Source organism: Mus caroli, unplaced genomic scaffold, assembly GCF_978045245.1.
Source record: "Mus caroli unplaced genomic scaffold, Mus_caroli_1 scaffold_6, whole genome shotgun sequence".
Lineage (NCBI taxonomy): Eukaryota > Metazoa > Chordata > Mammalia > Rodentia > Muridae > Mus > Mus caroli.
This window is the reverse complement of record NW_028227261.1, coordinates 52,551,081-52,573,084: the sequence shown is the minus strand read 5'-3', so window position 1 is coordinate 52,573,084 and position 22,004 is coordinate 52,551,081. Positions and strand designations below refer to the sequence as shown.

The window sequence follows — 22,004 nt, the reverse complement described above, 5'->3', positions numbered from 1 at the left end:
ATGAAACAAAAACAGTGCCACCCATTATTCATGCTCTTAACCCCTGAGACATCTCTCTAGTCCCTATAACAATTTTTTAAGGGAAAAGAATCACAGTGAGTTTGGATTCAGGCATTTTTTTTTTTATTGCAGATTTGCACAGCACTCGAAACTTCAAAGCAGTAGTTAGAATTTAGAAAGAAAAGCAGATTGGCCTCAGCACAGGGAGAAGAGTGGCTTTAAGCCATAATAGACCTTTAAGGAAAGGATTAAAAGCCGTGGCTGTAGTGATAGAAGCTGAACAGGGAACTCGATGGTAGAACATTGAGATGCATGCTGAAGCCTGCCAAGGGGTTGGGCGCATCCTAACAGAGGGTGCTAAGCTCCCTCATGGAGCAGCCTTCCCTGCAGCACAGAGCTTGCAGATCCCGTCTGGATACCACTGAGTGCTTCTTCAATTCCCAAAGACCTTCCATGGGTGCCTGTGGATCTCGAACAAGCTCCTGTCCTGAGAGATCTGTCTTGGGAAGGCTGTGCTCCAGAGTTTTCTTGGATGGCTCGTGTCTGTCTAGGAGCTGAAGGTAGTTTTTTGTCTCAGCTATAAGAGAGAAAGGCACCACACCTTAACAAACTTAACAAAGAAGGCACCAAAGACCAGCACTTCAGGAAGAGCTGGGTCATGCTGGCTTTCCATTTTACAGAGGTTGAAAGATAGCAGTGGCAGTTGGCTAGCAGCAAATGTTACCAGCCACCTCAGGTCCATGGGAAATTAGATATTTCCAAAGATATTAATTGTAATTAGCAATAAGCTATATAATTAGTCATAAGAAATGTAATTAATTAGCTAGAAGCAAGACAACAGTAACAAAAACCCTGGGGGATGCCTGGCAGAGCTGATGAGTGGGATTTCCATTCCATATCTGAAACTGCCACATTGTTTAATCTAAATGTTGTTCCCAGTGTCTATATTCAAGCCCCTCTGGCTTGTGTTTAAACAAAAGCCATGAGAAGGAATGGTAGTTGATCAACTAGTAATTGATCAGATAAATAATGTAAGGAAAATACACTAGACATCTTTGGAAGTTTCAAGTGCTACGATTTCAGTAATTTCCAAAGGAGATAGGGCCAGTGAGATGGCTCAGTGGGGGGGGGGGGGGGTGTGCTTGTAGCCCAACCAGGAAAGCCTAGACACTTGACTTTAACCCACATAAAGATGGAAGGAGAGCACTGACTCCACAAAGTTGTGCTCCTACCTCAGCACATATACTGTGGCATTACATGCTTGTACACACATGTCACATATACACTCAGGCACACATTCTCACAATAATAATAATAATAATAATAATAATAATAATATTTTTTAAATGTAAAATGAGAAATTTACAAAACTTTCATTTTGCTGCTCTGTATATTCAGAGATACTTAGATGCATTTTCCTATTATATCTTCATGTGCTGTTTCAAAATCAATGACAACTCTTTCTTTTTTAAAGTTTAAAAAGCACTTTTTTCTGATAAGGTCTGTATGAACTATGTATTATCTATACGTATAAAAGTGGTAAGAACAAGTTTATCACGTCTCAAGATATTATCCCACTAAAATAAGAATATTGTTAGTAATTCCCTAAACTCTTTTTTTTTTTGAAAGTCCTTTTAAGCTAAGCTGAAACCTTTAGCATTATACATGTGCCTTCAGCATTTCCATGCCATTCAATTTCCTAAGTCTTTATTAGAAACAAAAACAGTGCCACCCATTATTCATGCAGAGTCGGGAGCTGGGCACAGAAAGAGCAAGGTCTCACTTGTGAGAGATCGGGGAAGCCAAGGCCACAGGAACAGAAGGAGAATAGTGACTGTGGTGTCCACTGAGGATGACTGAGGTGTCCAGGGATGGAGAAGGGGAGCCAAGGAGTACATGGTTTCAAGTAGCCAGGAGGAATAAGTTCAAGTGATCGACTGTACAATGTGGGGCTGTGATCAACAGCAACACATGCATTCCTGAAGTTACTAAGAGCATCCATTTTCCACCACAAGAAAATAGTAGGTAATGTTGGTGATGCATAGGTAGTATGTGCATGAATTAGCCTGATTTAGCCGTTGTGCTTCATTGACATGTCACATACATGATAAATCCATGTTTTGTCAATTTAAAATAATAGACCCTTGAATACATTTTTACCTCATAGCTTTAAATCGTTATCTTTATTTATAATTATGTGTGTATATATGTAGGGGGTGTATCCATGTGTTGTGTGTGTATATAAGTGTGTGTGTGTGTGTGTGTGTGTGTGTGTGTGTGTGTGTGAGTGCATGATTGCAGGTGCCCAATGGGGCCTAAGGCATCAAATCCCCTGGAGCTGGAATTACAGTCATTTCTGAGCTGCCTAACCTGGGCCTCTGAGTCAAATCTCCAACCCTTTACCTCATAATTCATTACAAAGTTTGCAGAAAGAATTCCAGACAATCTTCTAGGTTCCTTGAATTGAAAACAGAAGTTGTGTGATGTCAGCACAGGACTGCTGCTACGATAGCAGGTTGACACGGCACCCTGGGAATTCTGGTCATGTGTTCTCTATTGTTCACAACTTCCCTAATTCCTGCCCCACAGCTTCTCAGTTTGACAGGCCCTTCAGGACCTCTGTCAAATTCTACCTTCTCTGTGATGTAAGTATCTACAGAAGCCTTCTCTTCACCTGGGGCACAGTATGGAATAGCAATGACACCAGCCCCTGAAGCAGGTAGGCCTGGCTTGTTTTCTGGCCTCACTGCTGAACGGCTGGGTAAACAGTTTTGTCCTTAATAAATGATAACCAGCAGCAGCAGCATGAGTTACTTCACCGGAGAGCTAAGTGCCGTGTTGCCCCTCAAATTGCCTGGTACTTAATACGTGATCAGCTGCCTCAGGTCCTCCCCTTTACCCTTGTCTGGCACTTGCCTGCACTCTAACTTGATACACTCTGTCATCATCTGTGTGCAGGTAGATGTCTGGCCTCTACAGCCTTCATTGCTCTGCCCACAGATGCTGAACTCACTGAAGCCCCGTGCAATGAACCGGCTTTATTCAAAAGACTAAAGAGTGGCAGTGTGTTGCTTTTTAAAATGTAGCATGTTTGCCTTTTTCCCAGGCCAAATTCCGTAATATATTTTGATGATTAAGCCCCATTGATGATTAAGCCCCATTGATATACAACTGGATCAGAATTTCTTAGAGAAATACTAAGAAAATTGGAGTTGGGGTGGGTGGTTAAAAAGGGGTTCTAGAAAAAAGTGAGGTGCGTGAATTCAATACCTTGTTGAGCGTGGAAATGCCCCTCTAGATGTCTCCTCCACCGTGAGCTGGCACAGATGTAGATGACTGTTCTCACGTAGTCCAGGCCACAGAGCTTCACAGTCTGCCTACTTCTTACTTCCACCACAGCCAACAGAACTAAGAAGAGAAACAGAGCAAGAGCAGGGCCCTTCATCCTGCCAGAGAGCAAATGAGAAGCAATGTGGGCAGCAGTACCCAATGGAGTTTTGAAGTTATCTCACCCTCTTGGACCATTTATACCAATCCCTCTGATGCTTTATCTTAATAGCCTTTACCTTATCTTAACAGTGTTTGCTAAGCACATAGATGACAGTGGGGAGGACCAGCCATGTGCATTTTATGATTATTGCTGCTCACTCGGTCATCTGAACACATCTCACTTAGCATTGCTGCATCTTCTCAGGAGTTACTGTGGAAATACAAGGCTTTTGGAAGCAGGGATGTATAAGCTTCAATGTCCACTTTACATTTGCTGACTGACCTAGAACAAGCTTTAAACTCTGAAAGTCAGTAGTGGTATCTCTCTAGAATGGGAGGCTTCGGGAGCAGAAGCAGCTTCTATGTCAGTGCGGTGGGAAGTCACACAGTGATGAGGTCTGTCAGACTCAGATTTGATTCCTGGCTTTCCTCCCACAAGATCTAGAATTTAAAGCAAGTTGTTTAAGTACTCTATTTTTTTTATTCTTTTTTTATTAGATATTTTCTTTATTTACACCTCAAATGCTATCCCGAAAGTTCCCTATACCCCAACCCTGCCCTGCTCCCCTACCCACCCACTCCCACTTCTTGGCCCTGGAGTTCCCCTGTACTGAGGCATATAAAGGTTTCAATACCAAGGGGCCTCTCTTCCAAATGATGGCCAACTAGGCCATCTTCTGCTACATATGCAGCTAGAAACACGAGCTCGAGGGGTACTGGTTAGTTCATATTGTAAGCACTCTATTTTTTTTAAATGCTGGTAATAGTACTACCTCATAGAATTGATGAGACAATGCCTATCCTACCTTATATCAACAGTAGTTTAGTTCTTGGCTACCATCTTCCCTTATGATCAGAATAGACTAGGAGAGAGAACTTTTCTTCAGAGCTCAGAATCTCTGCGACTAGAATGTTCCTTGATATCCTTAATCTGTGAGTTTGGTCTGTCTGTCTCAGCATATACATTTCTATTACAGTAAAGCCAGATGTGTATTCCCAAACTGCCCAGTGGTGAAATACCTCTCTTGGTAAACCACTTGAAGCCCTTATCTAAACTAGGAGTTGCAAGAATGTCTCAGTTTCAGCTTTCTCCATCAGACTGACCTGCAGCCCTAGCACTGAAGAATCACCTTGATTGATGCTTGAGGTGGGAGGGTCTAATCCACTGCCTGTGGTACGATCCCTACACAGATGTTCCTGGGCTCTATAAAGCTAGCTAAGCATGAGAGCCTGGGAGGAAGTCAGAGAATGAGCCAATACGAACTGTGCCTCCATGAGTTCTCCTTTGGTTCCCTACCTTCAGCGTCTGGCTGAACTTCCTCAGTGGTAGTGAGACATCTGAATGTAAACTGCAATAATCCTTTCCCCCATGCTGCTTTCGGTCAGAATATTATATCACAGCAACAGAAAACAGGCCAGAACAGCTACCTAACCTGAATATAAATACACTCTGGAAACTAATAAACCTGCAGTTGCCCTCAGCTGCTCTGTTAGATCCTAAATATTCTCTCTGCCCCCTTTTTTCTTTAGTTCTTAGGGTCTCTCCAGTGATCTAATTTGGGGTGTGAATGAGAGGTCACCATGGTCTGAGCTCTGTCCATGGCTAAGTGCAGACAAGCTTGTCATCCCAGCCACGGACACACTGACGAAGTCCATGACCTCGAAAGAGAGCCCTTGGCAGCCAGCCTCGCACTGGCTGCTTTGGTTTTCTCATTTGTAAGCTGAGAAGTTTGAGTTTGGATTGTTTAAGGAGTCTTTTGAACTCTAAGTGTCTAAGTCTTGGTGTGATTATCTGGCTCTGTCACTCCTACATTAAAATCTTTCACCATTGGGGACAGATCTTAAGGAAGTCTCACACGCGCTATTGTCTCGCCAGCAAGAACACACGCATGAGAAACCAGATCCTTCTGCAGCAACTTTATTACACCAGTTTCAACATGAAGAGGAAGACCACAAGCACCAAAAAGGCGCTGCTTATATACACCTTAGTGTGGCATGTCCACACCTGATTGGCTGCTCTCCTAGAGCCTCATCACCATGCCCCAGGATGGGCTGTGACTTGGCACAAAAACACTCTTGCACATGCGCACATTGCTTATTTACCAATTAGGCCACGCAGGCACAGTGGAAACCGCTTCCCACATCTCCCCCTTTTTGTTTTATTAAAACAAGGCTGGTCTAGGCCTCTGCAGTTACACCCATCTGCTGTGGCCCGTTTTAGGTCTTTCCTCTAATGTCACAGCCTTACCTATACACCTGCGCAGCTCTCCTGTCTGCATGCAGCAGGTGCATCAAAAGGCCAGGATGTTGATTAATCTATGGCCAGATTTTGATTGCTACAAACAAGCCTCATGGGTGAAGGTAGAGGTCTGATCCCCAGTGTGCAAGCATAAGGGCCCTACACAAAACCATCCCTTGGGCTCATCACCCAGAGAGGTCTTGGCCAGCTCCCGTGTTGTTTTTCCTGGGGGAAGGAAACTAGGACACTGAACCTTCATGCAATCAGACGTGCCTTCCACAGGATGCCAACAGCAAGCTATCCTCTGTGCAGTGCTTAGCCTCGCAACCCATGGCATAACGCAGCATTATAGGTTGGTCTGTGCATGAGGAAAGTTGCCCGTCTCTGGATACCACAGTGCTGTGTGACAATAACTGCTAGATGCCCTAGGGTCAACTCTACGAGCAAGGCCAGCCAGGTTTTAAGGAAAAATTTTAGTGGAGAAATCATGATCACCCTGTCACGCTCAATGAGGAAACCTCAGCGATGTGCAAGGGCTGATCAATGATCATTGAGTCTCTCTCATCCCAGTGCAATGGATCCGCAGATCCATGGGGTGCAAGAGCAGAGAACTCAGATGCCGAACCAAATTTCAGGGGAGGCCCCTTGTTCAATGGCCACAAGTGCTTGAGTGATAACGACCTTGTCACGTTTCTGTTGAGATCTGAGTTTGCAAACCAACCATAGCATAAACACTATCCCACAACATAAGGCTGCACCAAACAATATAACCCCCACCCACTCCTTAAAATAATAAAATACAGAGACAAGCCAAGAGGTAAAATCTCCAAGGGTCACTGGTTCCACTCTGGTCCCATTGAGGTTCAGGATCTGTATCTGCAGCCGCGTCTGCAACCTTTCCAGCTCCTGCGACCAGTTCCCCTTCAGGTGATTCGATAGGTATGTACTCTTAATTAAAGAATCATTAATATACCTAATGGGAGTAATGCTGCCCAATTAAAGATAATCTACTCTTATACACCCGTGGCTCTTGAGGAGTTTGTCATGCATAAGGCACATCCAAAAAATATTCCTTTGCAAAAAACAAAGGCAAAGTAAAAGAATTGGAATGTACCGGTAAAGGTACTAGCCATGATCTTACTATGGCCCACAAAGGTATACTTATCCTGGTCTCAATCATCAGGAGCAAGAGGATCATCTTGCTCTTTCACGGTCCTTGTCAGTCGCGTCGGGTCCTGCAGCTGTTGTCGATGATCCTGAGGAAACACAAACAGACCCTCTCTCCCAAACCAATTGAGAGCGATCCTCTCTTACCTGATTCAGTGCCTCATTGTCTCTCTGGAGTTCTGTTACACTGTCGACACCAGTGGGCAATGATTTCCATGCCCTTATGGCAGCAGCTGAAACCTGAGTGTATGCTCCCCAATTATAATTTGTCTGATTGGCTGCATATGGTCCCTGACCTGTCAGCAGATCAAACGTCCAATTTCTCTGATCACCTTCAGCTGCGGCATTAGCCCTTGCTTGCGTTTGAGAGGCATGATACCATAAGGCTTTCCATTCTAAATACTGCCCCATATTGGTGAGCACAGCCTTTGCTACCATTTGCCAGTCTCCTGGAGTCATGGCCAAAGTAGCAAGTCTTTCGACTTGAGATAAAGTAAAATTGACACTAACTCCATAATTATGGACTGACTCAGCAAGTTCTTTGATCTGTATGTGCTCCACAGACGCGTGAACACGTCCTCCATCCGCTGCCTCAAAGATAGGAAGCATCTGTTGTAATTTTTGCCGCTCGTCTCGAGGGATAAAAGAATCTGAGCAGAAATTTTCTGCATAAGGTGGAGGGGCACTAGGTCCCGGAGACTGAACCATGCCCTGACTTAAACCACCATTTCCTTTTAACTTTCTCCTTGGCTCCCTATTTCTACCCTCATCAGGGTGGTATCTTTCTTCCCCATAGTGGGCTGCTTCTTCCTCTAAGTCTTCTTCCTCCGAGGGACTAAGTTCTTCACTTGAGCTTGAGCTATCAAGTCCTAAACCCTCAAGTTCTTTTAACGAATAAAGGTTCTTCCTCTCGGGGGACTCCTTCCCTTCTCTTTTCTCTTCTCCCCTTTATCTTTCCTCCTCTTTCTCTCTCCCTTCTCCTTTTTCTCTCCCAGGGCGTCCTTTCCCTTTTCTCTCTCTTCCTCGGATCCAGAATCCTTGGAAGGGTCTTGTTTCTTAGGTATACCCTTTCTTTGAGCTCCCAATCTTTTACCCCGCTCTGTTTCTGACATGCTGTCTTGAACCTCATCCAGCACTCCCTGTCCTGCTTTCACTATAAGGAAAAGGATAAGTGCTGCAAAAACAATTACAAAGGCTTCCATTGCCCCTTCTAATTGTAGAGAAAGACCAGAATCAAACATGCCTCTCAGAACCTTAAAAAACCAACCTGGCTCAGCGGGTAAGAGCACTGACTGCTCTTCCAAAGGTCATGAGTTCAAATCCCAGCAACCACATGGTGGCTCACAACCATCCTTAATAAGATCTGATGCCCTCTTCTGGTGTGTCTGAAGACAGCTACAGTGTACTTACATATAATAATAAAATCTTTATAAAAAAAAAAAAAAAAAAAAACCAACCTGACTGCAGTTCTGAATCTGCCCCGAGAACGGAGGGTCTCCTCGGCTCCGGTGATGGTAAGGCAGTTCCTGGGTTTCGGCGCCAACTCTCACACGCACTATTGTCTCGCCAGCAAGAACACATGCATGAGAAACCAGATCCTTCTGCAGCAACTTTATTACACCAGTTTCAACATGAACAGGAAGACCTCAAGCACCAAAAAGGTGCTGCTTATATACACCTTAGTGTGTCGTGTCCACACCTGATTGGCTGCTCTCCCAAAGCCTCATCACCATGCCCCAGGATGGGCCGTGACTTGGCACGAAAACACTCTTGCACATGCGCACATTGCTTGTTTACCAATTAGGCCACGCAGGCACAGTGGAAACCGCTTCCCACAAGGAAGGAGAGATAGAATAAAAGTGGTAAGACCCTAGGGAAATGGAATAGGAAGAGATGTTTAAGTGGGGAAGGGTAGGAGGGTAGGATAAAGGAACTAACACTAAGGATGTTTGGGGGAAAGCATGGAAACTTACCTACTATTTTCTGTTCCCTAAATATAAAAAGGTTTCATTGGAGTTATCCTACATGGGGGAGAATGCTCCTCCCAGAAGTCACAGGTTACCAGGGAAAAGCCCAGTGATGGTTAGGGGATATTCCCCTGGAACTGTTGGTCAAGGAGAGTTCCTGAGATCACCCAAATAATGCAGGCTATTGCCATTGCTCTTGGTTACCTACCAGAATTTGGTGATACGACATTGTTGGATACACCACACACTTTGGTCATAGAACTTGAGCAAATCAAAGCTGGTGCTGACCTGGAAATTGCCTCTCTAGCTAGCTTTCATAGCTCTGGAAGTTTCTGTGCCAGCTGTTAGGGAGAAAAGTCACCAACCGTCTTACCAAGCTGTGAATCTTGTGAGCTATAGTAATGACTAAGATGCTAAGATATGCCCATAGCTGCAATGGCGGCATGAATGGTATAGGGGTAACCAGGGACCTGTCTGATTGGATGTAAGGTCTGCTCTACAGGAGGAAATTTATGACTGGTGCTATGCATCTGAACAGGAACCCCTGCCTGTGGAGCTCACGGGCCCTAAAGGAGAACCAACTACTATTTTGGTAAATGGACATAGTATCAACTGAGAGTTGCTGATGGCTAGGGTAGGAGGAGTCAGTCTTCTTTAAGGGTGTGGTTCCTGGTAGGATAACCATGCTCCAGTGGATGGTCCCATACCCAGGTGTATATGGGCAGCACTAATTGAACTCCAGTAAATTATTTTAAAAACAGACATGAAGTTGGGACTGGGATAGAGTTAGGATTCTTGGAGGAGTTGAAGGGAGAAGTGGGAGTAAGTGTGATTTAAATACATTGTCTTTATGCATGCAATTCTCACGTAATAGTTTATAAATATATCAAAATAATTTCTTTATGTAAAAAATATCCCACATTAAACACAATAAAATAGGGGCTGGAGACTATTAGTGACTATGACTCAGTGGTTAAGGGCACCAGCTGCTCTTCCAGAGGGCCCAGGTTCAAGTCCCACCACCCACATGGGAGCTCACACTATCTGTAACTACAGTTCTAGAGGAGCCTGCCCCCTCACAGAGACGTACATGTAGGCAAAACACCAGCATGTTGGGGTTTAGTCTGTTGCTGTATATTCAGATGCTATATTCTGTATCTCAAGATCTGGTTGCCTCAGGCAGATTCTCACGCACACCAGGCTTTGTTAGATAGACCTTGCCCCTCAATTATCCCTGGTTAGTTAATAAAAGTTGTTGGGAGCCTTCACGTGGGGTAAAGGCTCCCAGGCTTGGGGTCTCAGGCAGGGTCCATGGGGGACAGCGAGGAAGAAGGAGGTCATCATGGGGTAGTATAGACCATGAGCATGTGGCCATGAGGGCTGGCTCGAGGAAGCAGGAACAGCACAAACGAAACAAGTAGTATATTAGGAATCAAGGCACGGAAGCAGACAAAATAGCTTAGAGGGTTGATATCTGCCCAGCTCCAGCGCTTTAAAGCTTATTGTAACCCTAAAGGTCCCTGTGTCCTTTACTTGGATAATAGCTGATTAAAAGGTTAACTGCCTCCATATTAATTTCCAGCATTACTTATTAACCACAGAATATTAAATTCACAATATACCAATACACATGAAATGAAAATATAATCAAATAAACTATTTTGATTTATCATTATTTATATAACATAAACAGCTTGGTCTTTAAGATTCTTCACTGAAGTCCTAATAGATCTCCTCCTAAATATTTTGAGGTTTGATTAGCAAGGACTACCAAGTAAAATCTTCCCATCTCGTAACCTATCTGTTCACACTCCTGGAACATTCAATCCTTTTTGCTTGGTGGGTGACTCATCTAGTAGTTGCTTCCATTTCTCTCCACTTGTATTTGATGTTTGAGTTTGTTCAGAGACTGAAGGAACAAAATACCTACCAGCAGTTGGAAAGCTTATACACCCAGAAATGTATTCCTTGTAGTTCTGAAAGGTGAAAAGGACAAAGACCAGGTAGCAGCATGATCAGATTCTAGGGAGGTCCCTCTTCTAGGTTGAAGACTAATGATCTCCCATCATGTTTCAACCCAGCAGAAAGGGGCAAACCAGCTCTTTGAAGAACAATATAATTTCAGCCAGAAGGGAGCTGTCCTTGTGATTGCCACACCTCCCAAAGGCTGTTTCTTCTGACATCACCTTGAGAGTTATAATTTCAAAATGTGCTTTTGTTTCTTATATTTAAATATAAATGTTCAGGCTATTGCAGTAAGTTTATTACTATGAAGCTGAAATGAGTCAAAGAGTTAGCATAAGGTAAGGTACACAGATCATGATCTATGATGCTCAATAAATAATAAATTTAAAAAAAAACCCTTTGCAAAGGATTAGAATAGTGTTGGGGTTTTGTTGAGACAAAATAGTGTGGACATTTTCTGCATAATTATCATTATGCAGAGAAAGACAATCCTATTGCATGCCCGTGAAGAACTAGAAATATGTCTGCTATAGAAATTCACTACTGTCATAGACAGAAATCAACGTCTCAGGGAACTTTCCAGGATCGAATACACAGAAGTGTTGACTTAAGGAAATTTCCTAACTACTCCTCTTCTCTAAGCTAAAGCATGGCTACCTCTGAGATTCTTCAGCTCTGCCTTTCCTCCCTGTTCCCTTCCCCTCCCCACCCTCTTCTCCTCTTCCTGACCAGCGCATTCTTAATGTTGAAACTTAGTTGCTAAATCAGTCTAAAATGGAGGAGAGCATCCTACTATTTACATGGGACATGAGATATGAATGAGAAAGATGTCATCATATAAAAAATTACTGCAATATAGGAACTATTGGTTGAAACAGCATAACCTGGTTTGTCCTGACTAACATAATTATCTTATAATCAAAACATCTTTGCAGATATGCAATCATTTATAATGACTCAAAGAGTTTACTTTAAAATTGTTTTAGTTTATTTTTATGTGTATAGGTGTTTTGTATGTCTTCATGTCTGACTGTATCCCCTGGGTTGCCCTAGGAGGTTAGAAGAGGGCAGATTCCTTGGGAAAAACAGCCAGTACTCTTAATGGCTGAGGCATATCTCTAGCCCCATAACCCAGAGACTTTAGACTTAAGCACAGCAAGCTACACTAATCTGTCCTTAACAACTGGAATTTTCATATACTCAATGCATTGGTTATATGGAGGCCTTATCAGCTATGGACCCTATGAGCCATGGTAGCAATCATCTTGGCAAGAACAGTATAAATGCTTTGTGACTGAGATTTACAGAGAATCTGCTCATGGAAGCTTGTACCAGCAAAGAGTAACATTTCCCAATCCCATGCAAAGGGAATTGCTAGTTATTTTTGAACATCATAGATTATTCTAAGTGCTAATTGACTTGCTTATGATAACTTGTTAACTCATTTTAGCTTTGAAAGAATACTTAGAGGAAACTTAGAAATACTGCGGTATACTGTGTCCCTACAAAAGCCAAATTTTGAAATCTTTGTCTTGATACTATCAGAAGAAGGCAGCTTTGGGAGATCTACAATATAAACCAAAAATTAACAATCCCACACTGAGTCTGGCCGATGTGTGTTTTACTCTGTACCATTTATCCAGGCTTGTTGCCTATGGAATTCCTGTGGATGGTGGGTGAGGCAGGTTGACATGAGTTGTAAGTACTTCCTATGGTATCAGATGTGCTCAGCCAGAGCTCAGTTCTGCTATTTGGCAGCTATGAGAAATTAAGGCATATAATGTCTTGGAATTATACCTTTTAATATGTAAAGTACTAACAACATCAATGTCATAACTTTTATTTATGTGTGCATGTGTTTGTCATGTTTGTATGGGTATGAGGATTAAAAGCAAAGAGTACCGACCAGAGCCTGACACAGAGACCTTTGCATTGACTAATGTGGTTATAATGGGGATGATTTCATTGTAATCTAGTGATGCCAATGCTAGACTGATACATTTGTGCTATTGATATTTTAGGTTCTAGCTAGAATACCACTTTGAGGACGTATTAAATCTGCAATTTTATTTTATAACTTGTTAAATTAAAAGTATCATAGGGTCAGTTGAGGAAATATAACAGCACTGAAAAGGTATGGGTCTAATCACAAACAATTATCTTGTGTTTCTAATCATGAGCTCACTATAAAGTCATTAGCAAACACTGCTTTCCAAAACAAAGTTAGCAAATATTCACTTACTCTTTATTTTCATTTACTGTAGCAGGAGGAGCTGATACTAAAATCTGGCTCCCTAATTGTTTCTTGATTATGTTAAGATGGCAGAAGCCAGACCCTGGGTGAAGAGAAAAAGGAAGGATTTCCAGGTCCCAGGAAGAAGAGGGGGGGATGAGATAGAGAAGAGGCTTTTTCAGCCAGGATTGGGAGAGAGGAACTTGAACTGTGTAAGGCCTGGGGGCAACTAGAACTGCTGGCAGCCTCCACCACTGGCTGTATCCTGACACAAGATAGCTGATGAATTTAGGGCAATAGATACTGCACCCAGCAATTGAGTTATCTGTCTAGTTTTAAAATATTAGGACTGTCTGGAAGCCAGTTAGTGGTGGTGCACACCTTTAATCTCAGCACTCGGGAGGCAGAGGCAGGTGGATTTCTGAGTTCGAGGCCAGCCTGGTCTACAGAGTGAGTTCCAGGACAGCCAGGGCTACACAGAGAAACCCTGCCTCAAAAAAGCCAAAAACAAAACAAAAAAAAGACTGGTGTTTTACATGTGCTGAAACTCAGATAGGCAAGAGAAAGGGCACATCCAGGGTGGCTTGGAGGAGCTAGCCACAGGGTGTTTGGCCAGTGGAGAGCTATCTCAGACAGATTCCTGACCTGGCTTTTGTCTACTAGGTCAGGTCCTGTTGTCTCAGATAAGGCAAACACTTCCCAGCCCTACCCTCTTCACTTTCCAGACTTTTCCTCATGCTGAAACTTCTTTCCTTCTTCAAATCTTAACTCTCCTCTACAAATGCAGGGAGGATTTTGAAATAAGCCTTTGCACAGTGTTATGGATTAAACTTTCCTATAATTCATTTAGTGATTTTAAATGGCCTACTAGAAGGAATCAAAATGAGCAAATAACATGCAACTCAGTAGCACAACACAGACAAAACCAGTATAAAATAATAAACAGTAACAAAATGGACTGATCTTAAAATGGGCAAAGAGGGCCGGGAAACTGCCTGGTGAATGAATGTGCCTGCTGGCAAACCTGAGGACCTGAGTTTGATCCTGGGAATCAACGTGGGATGACAGAACTCTCAAAAGTTGTCTTCAGGCTTCACCTGTATGTTGTAGATGCACACTCGTGCACATATGCACATGTACTGCTTCCTCCCCAAATGTAAATGTGTTATATGATCCATAAGTTCTACTGCTGGGTATACATCCAATAAGAAATGGGCTCAGGATGCTGAGGCTCCTGCACTCCACGTTCACTGTGGTTCACTCGCAGAGGTCAATTTATAGAATCAAGGGTGGACGTGGGGGATGCATGCTGGATCCTAGCAGTTGGAGGTGGAAGCAAGAAAAATCAAGAAACCAAGGTTGCCCTGGCTATACACTGAGTCTGAGATTATGCTGGGCTATGTAAGGCCCCGATTTAAAAAGAAAAAGAAAAAAATGGAATCAATTTGCTTATCTGTGAATGAACGGGTGATCTGGTGATTGTAAGCTTGCACATGTGTGTGTTGTAAGATATACTCAGAGAACAGTAATTGTTACTTAACGCTTTGAGTGTGTACAGAACAGCAGCTTTGTATTTTGTTGTCATTTTGAGTGTTTAGAAATAAAGACAATAAACAAAGCATGTGTACAGTTTGGAAATTTTAATTGGCCTTGATGGTGAAGGGCAGGTCTGAAATTCCTTCTGTTCAGGAAGCTGAGGCTGGGGGATCACGAGTTCAAGGAATAGCCCAGACATAGTATGGTTGTCTGGCCTTACTGAATTCCACTCCCAACACCCAAATAACAACCAAAGAAGAAAACTACCAAACTCCATCTATTTATCTTTGTCTCTATCTAACTACATCAGAATTCTGATGTAGGTGTCCCAAGGACTCTTCTGGAGTAACGCTGCCCTATCTTCTTGTAGTTAAATACAATACATATTTGGTGAAAATACAGGGGTTTTTCATGAGTTGTTTTTGATGTTGTATATCTTTTTGGGTAAGTTTTAGAAGCAAACACTCATTTTACTAAGTGTCACAACAATTTTTTTTTTATCTGTCAGATTTAGTGGACATACTGCATTTTCTGTTCAATCGAGAAATTGGTCTCATGTAAATGGTCAGCCTTTGAGTTTTACGACACAATGAGTTCAGCACATAAAAGTTAATTTGCTAGCAAAGGCTCTACAAATTTGGAGGGAATTTGAAACAAAGTCCTGAACAAACATATCGTGAAGCCTAAATGTTACAGGAAAACGTCAACGATGTCACCAGGACAACATGCATCTCCTGCAGGGGAAGAGAAGGCACAGCAGATCATGCAGGGTAAGGAGGCTCTCAGGAGACTCAGCTCTGGGTGATCAGAGTGAGCTATGCCCCCATTTCTTTAGATGCTTTACATTAGATAACCTCGTTTCCTAAATCGCTCATGGGAACACAATCACACAAAGTAACAGCAATCTTCACACATCACACACCGACACACACACACACACACACACACACAGTGACCGTGGGTTCATTACTACTTTTTATAATGAGGGGAGAAATGGATTTTATGATAACAAAATGAAGAAAAGCTGTGGCTATGTTCATGAACTTTCCATGCTGATTCTATGTCCTCTATAAATACCACAGTTAGAAGATTTTATCCTCTCTGATGCTAAAATGTTTTCTTAGGGTTCTGAGGAAATTCAAGATATTGAACCACGTTGTGATAAGGACCTTAGTTCCCTGATGCTTGCATTCAAAAGGCATTTCTTGCAATCCTACTTGATGAGGTAGTGTGGTGAGCCCAGAACGTTATCCCTCTCTTCAAGGAGCTTAAGATAAAAATTAAAAAGATAAAATTTAAAAAGGAGAAACTTAGTTCTATCTAAGAACTATAGCTATATTTTCTATATGTCAAATATTTTCTGATTCCGGGTCACACTAAACATGTATGAAATAAGTTAATGGCAGCACAATTTCCTTGCCCTTCCCTAGAAACAACTATAGTGTCCTTCTGTGTCAAGACTGCTCTACCACCAGTGCAAGACCCTCTGCTCCGGTGGCTCTGGATGCTTCTGAGTGGCACTGGTTACTTGGGGAATGATTTTTCAATGATTGTCGTCTCTTCTAAGTTTTATAACTTCCTGTACATGTTTTTCACGTGTCTTATTCCCCTCATGCCTTCCACCCTGAGAAAGAGCTATAGTTCTTTTTAAATTTAATGTGTATGGTTTGTCCCAAATTCCTTTCCTGATTTGTTGCTTCTAAAGGACAGCCACATGTTTTCAATGTGTTACATACCTCTCTAAACTTGTGCAGGCAGACCTAGCAGTATGAGAGGAGTGAGGTAATGAAGAAAAGTAGCAATTAAGATATAAACTTTTTCAGAGTCCTCAACAGCCATTTCTGAGCCAGTGTTATGGGGGAAACCAACTTCATGGAGGCCTGAGAACATTTAACAAAAAGCCATGAAGAGGTGGGGGTGGGCAGTCACAAGTTCAAGGTTTGCCTGAGCTACATAGTGAGATCCTGCCTTTTTAAAAAGCCCCCCACCCTGCCAAGGCAAGTTTATTTTGGTCAGTCTTGTGGTTGGGACTGTAGAAAGTGCTGTCTGGAGAAGATGGGACATGAGCTGAGCATTTATGAAGAGTTGGGTCTTGTGAAGTTCTCCACAGAATAGACACATGTCATCATGGCCCAGTAGCAGGTGGACACTGAGAAAATCAAGTTTATAAGTATTATCATTTTTTAGATTAAACCATAAAATGTAAAATTTATGTATGCTGTATTCTGCAGTAGATTTCAGAAGCCAAGTAGGTGTTCTACTTATACAGTAGAATAGTCACTTATAAACAATAAGCACTTATACAACAGTAAGCACTTATACAATGGTAACTGCTTATCCAGCAGGAGAGTAAGTATAAGAATGGTGAGAGCCTGCCTATAATCTCAACACTCTGGAGGTGGAGGCAGGAGGATCCTGAGTTTGGGTCTAGCCTGGGCTATATGAAGACCTTATCTTCTGAACAACAAACTAAATGAAAACAAAGCAAAGAGAATCTGATTTCCATCCTTTCAAATTGGCAGTGAATGGTCTTCAGTGTGTGGTTTTACTCCTTTAAACCTCATATAGTCTTCTGGGAAAGGGATACTATTGTTGTAACAATTTGTTCTACTTGTCTCAAGATTCTTAAGATAAATAAACAGAGCTATTGGATGTGAATTGTGAAGAGCTTCAATATGCATTATTATTAGCATATTGATAACTAAACTTTCAACGTTTTCTTTTAACTGCACTCCTGCTACAAAAAGGCAGATACTAATTTCTCATTTGTAACTATATATAATTGTTTAGAAGTAAGCCAAATGAATGTTAAATATGATGCATAATTACACATTGTGGAGAATGCATTGTCCTTTCCTCCATTGGCTGGCAGTACGGCTAGCTAAACAGCAGGCTCAGATAACTGCAAGTTCTGCCTGAGAGATGCCTCATGGAAAGCGACCAGCTTAAGTAACGACTGCCTAGTGCTGAACCTTAGTCATCACTCTTGCTGTTCCCAACTGCACACACATGTGCGTATGTGCTTGCAGGTGGCATGACTAAGGCATGGGTAGGATTCCCATACGATGGAGTTTACTATAAGGAACCAAAGCTACTCTAGAAAACAGGCAAAGAAATTCCCTGTGAAATCCCTCAATACAAAACACACAAACACTCTCCAGTCTACACATAGGAAGCAATCACTTAAGCCTGCATCATCTAGAGAAAAAAAAATGAAGTAGAGTAGGTCCAATCCTGAGATCAGTTGTCCAGGGTCCAAAATAATGCCTTTATTTCTCAGCTAGGCTTGATGAAGACAAGAGAAAAAAATATAAATGAAAAGGAATCAAAATAAAAGGAATACATTTTTCAACTAAATCAAGTTTTTATTTTTTTTACTCAAAGTAACACAGTTTAATATTTTTTAGAAAGCCAACTACAGTGACTTACGCCAGCAGAAAATATCTAATCTTTATGACCTGGCCTAAACCCAAGAGCCAGCTAAAATTGCCTTGCTTTTGTCTAACACATAGCTCCAAAGAAATGGAGACCATGAAGCAATGGCTGTGCGTAGTAGGTAGTTCTCACTGCCCTGTGGACTCTTATCACCACCATAGACACAAAAGATCTCCAAATTTTTTGTGAAATTTACACACCCTGGCTTCTTTCCTCCACTCAAAACACCTTACAGAAAAGGCTGTCACGCCCTATGGCCCCATTCAACACCTGAACACTTGTTAGGGTGACCCACATGGATAACCCTTTCCAAGTCTGTGTGGGTGTGTGTGTGTGGGGGGGGATGTGGGTGTGGGTGTATACCCACCCTTACTGCCCAGTCTCTGTCTAGACTACTTTAGAAAACACCCTGACCTGGTCTGTATGTCTAAGACCTTCTGTTTTCTTTCTAAGACAATTTAAGTCTGGCCTCAATGCATTTGACTCTGCAGATGACTCTGGCCCTTTGAGAGGAAGCTAGCAATGCATTTCAGATTATTGTTCCCCTCCTGTCAGATAAGTAGGATGCTGGCTAGCCAGCATATGTGATGCTTGTATCTGTTGTTCTGTCCTGTAGCTTGCCAATCGGTGGGACAAAGTTCTGTAGTTTCAGGCTCAGGTTTAAGTGGGGAGCACTGATGTTCCGAGTCCCGTGTGAGTGCTCACTGTTCTCCCCGAGGTGGCAGTGCAGTTGGAAGCCCCCAGAGCCAAGCTTGGGAAGTTAGTTTGACATTGTTGGAATTGTGTCTTCTAATGACTGTGTCTTAAGTAATCCTCAAAATGTCTGAACTTTTTAAGAAGCCATTTTCTAAGCTATTGGGATATTTTATAGGTATACATACTCACTAATAGGTATTTTAAATATGATCAAGAAGTGGAGCAGAAATATCTTTAGAAAATTAAGACAATCCCAGCACAAATCTTTAGTTTATCTTAAATTACAAACTAATACCTTGTTTCTGAAATAAAAGCTAAGTTAATTGGAATGGAAGTTGTAGACTACATAGTGCTCTCTTAAAGTCAGACTCTTAAGCTTACAGCAGATGATGTTGTTCCCTTTCTGTTAGAGAAGAACAAAGTGTAACGAGAGCGACAGATCATCCTGTCTGGTTTGTCTTGGGCCCAAGCAGAATGTTGATTACATCTCCCTGAAAAGGAAGGAAAACCACACAATTACAATATAATAAAGTCCAACCTGAACAGTAAAGTTGTTGTTAAAATGCCATTTGAAAGTTGTAAGTTAGATGTCCACCTTTAATGGGTACCCCATAAGACTGTAAAAGAGGACAGCAGCAGAGGAAGGCTTAAATAATGACAGCAGCTTCCTGGCATAAAGCTGCTTTCCTAGGGATGCCTCTTTTAATGAAGCTAGACAAACATTTTTACAGGGATTTTATGGAAAGACAGTGTTAGCAGCACCTCCTGTTTGCCCTCCGTGCCTCAGCCTGAGCTTCCTCGCTTGTACTTCCTGACCTGTCCGTGACTGACTTCTTCATTTCCATGTGGGTTTGTATTTTCATGTAATGATACTTATTTGTACTAGAAAAACCACGAGATGATCACATAGAAGAGGGTGAAAACTAAAGATGAGGGGGAGGGGGGAGAAAAAACCATAGAGTAGAAGACCAAGCAGAAGAGCCATGTCTTCTCTACCACACGGCAGAAAGGGTCCTGAGAAAACCGACACTTGAAGATGATGGGAGATGGAAACGCCAACCATTCCTAAATGCTAAACACTAACAGCCCCTGTATCTCAGAAGTCACTTCCCATCCTCCGGCTTGTACTGAACTTGCTGCCTCTGGCACTTCCTCATTCTGCAGTTCCACTTAACAAGCCCAGCCAGAGCCAGCCTTGATGTGCTTTTCAAATCTGTCTCTCACTCAGGCTAATGAAATGGATCAGTCCTGTAGTTTGCTCAGTGATGTATCCTGAGTCCCTAAGACAGACACAGTCATGCTGTGCATGATCTGACCAATCAAAGAATGCCTTCATAGCTTTCAACAGTACTCTATTACATGTCTATATTTTTTAAACATTACACCATTTAAATATTCTCCTTTAGTTTATACACACACACACACACACACACACACATTAAGCAGAAAAAAATATGGCAAATATCTGCCATAGTAGTCAATGAAGTATATACGAGTACTCTCTATAGACTAGCCATGGAAAAGGTTTTTCCTAAAAGGCCCAATGAATTAATTTCCACTGAATTTCCAAACCCTAACTCTTTAAAGCAAAACTTAAGCCACCCAGTGATCAACCATCATCATGTGAAGGAAAGGGCTGGTGTTTCTGCTGTCACAAAAGATAATGGTTAGTAAATACTGCCAAAGGTTAACTGTACTAAAAAGTTATAATTGCAAGTCCTGGACCAGGTCTCTTGTTTCTGTCAGACAGGAACCTGGTATTACTGTTCGCCATTAAGCAAGATAGGCACTGCTTTGGCAATAACTCTTGTGTTCTCTTTGTTTGCTGTGGCTAATAAACCTTTCTCTGTTCTTTTACACCTTGGCTATACTTACTTCAGCCTTTTAGTTCTCAAGATGTGAACCATGGCATTTGCTTACATTACTGCTAACCAGAGTCCATTTGCTGGGCCAGGGCTGGAGCCAACCTTCTGCCTTGTATTATCTCCTGACTTCCTACACTGGAGTCCTCTAGGAAGCACCAAGATGTTAGAAATCATTCCACTTCAAACTCTCAGAACTCAAGAATGAAAACCCTTCTCCTGAAGAAGGCCACAGATGGTGACTGGCAATGAGAGAAAGAACATGGCGTCCAAAAGCAATCCAATGAGCCCAAGGCACAAGGGCTGCATGGCTTAACTTTCTTTATTTACAAAATACATACCCAAATAATCAATGAATACAGACTGGAGAGACAGCTCAGGCTCTCCAGGAGAAAAGCAATCACCATGTAAGCATGGGGACCTGAGTTCAAATCCCCAGCACCTGCATAAAAAGCTGGATGTAGTCCTGTGAGTGCCTGTAACCGCAGCACTGTAGGTGGCCAGAGACAGGAGTTGCTGAACGAAGCTGTAACAGGATCCTTCTGCACACGTTTATTGGGAGAGCTTGATTGCAGAGGCGAAGAGACCCCAAGCCCAGAACTGGTGCTGCTTATATAGGCCTAGGAGAGGCATGTCTCACACCCAGATTGGTTGTGCTTGGGTTATGCTTACCACCTCATTTGCATGCCTACATCTGATTGGTTAACTTGTCTCTCATCTGATTGGTTAACTTGTCTCTCATCTGATTGGTTAACTTGTCTCTCATCTGATTGGTTAATTTTGGTTAATTCTCAAAACCTCATCTTGGCAAAAAAACTTTACTGCCTATGTATGTGTGGTGGCCAGTGGAAGCCAGCGCCACCCTGCGACGGCACATGTGGCTTCCCACATCTGACTGTCAATCTAGCTCCAGCATCAGTAGGAGTGAGTCTCTAATGCCCTCCCCACTTACATCACACACACACACACACACACACACACACACACACACACACACACACACACACTACATACACACCAAATCAACAAAGGTCACTTTGGCGTGTACATTTTTTTTAATAAAAGAAACAAACCTTTCCTATACAGGGAGACGCATATGTGTATGTGTATGTGCATATGCTAGGGTGTCAGTGTGGAAATCACTGGACAGCTTTATGGAGTCAGTTCTCTCCTTCCATCTTTCCATGGGTTCAAGAAATTGAACTCAGGTCACCAGGCTTGCTGCTGAGCTGGCTTGATGGCCCTGAAGTTGCCTTTGTAGACCTTCCTCATCCTGTGCTTCCCCCTGTGGTCACTTCCTGAAAGCAGCTTTAGAAATCTGGTATACATCTTTCCTACAGATAAACCCATATGCCTTCCAAACCTCTGACACACTCTTGGTTGAAGTTATTGGAAAAAGTTATTGATCATGTCTT

At 42.4% G+C, this 22,004-nt stretch overlaps 2 protein-coding genes across 3 annotated transcripts in view; both read right to left on the bottom strand.

Annotated features, from left to right (window-relative positions):
- Window positions 1-218: 218 nt before the first annotated feature.
- Insl5 (insulin like 5) lies at window positions 219-3,595 on the bottom strand. The gene is made up of 3 exons (XM_021161583.2): window positions 3,567-3,595; window positions 3,271-3,446; window positions 219-577 (listed from the first exon to the last, which is right to left on the bottom strand). Exons 1-3 carry the CDS (start codon window positions 3,593-3,595, stop codon window positions 345-347), a joined length of 438 nt encoding a protein of 145 aa, XP_021017242.1. The 3' UTR covers window positions 219-344.
- Window positions 3,596-18,637: 15,042 nt separating this feature from the next.
- Window positions 18,638-22,004, bottom strand: part of Dnai4 (dynein axonemal intermediate chain 4) — an 88,438-nt gene continuing 85,071 nt past the window's right edge. For both annotated transcript variants that reach the window (XM_085839136.1, XM_029475697.2), the window contains one exon: window positions 18,638-19,218. In XM_085839136.1, coding sequence (XP_085695262.1) covers window positions 19,168-19,218 — 51 coding nt within the window. In that variant the 3' untranslated portion in view covers window positions 18,638-19,167. The remainder of the gene's footprint in view (window positions 19,219-22,004) is intronic.

Excerpts from the sequence above, each read along its gene's own strand:
- Insl5 (XM_021161583.2), bottom strand. The coding sequence starts at position 3,595 with ATGTGCTTAGCAAACACTGTTAAGATAAG. Across the intron at positions 3,447-3,566 it reads GCAAACACTGTTAAGATAAG|GATGAAGGGCCCTGCTCTTG; the intron begins GTAAAGGCTATT and ends GCTCTCTGGCAG. Across the intron at positions 578-3,270 it reads GCATTTCCACGCTCAACAAG|CTGAGACAAAAAACTACCTT; the intron begins GTATTGAATTCA and ends TCTCTCTTATAG.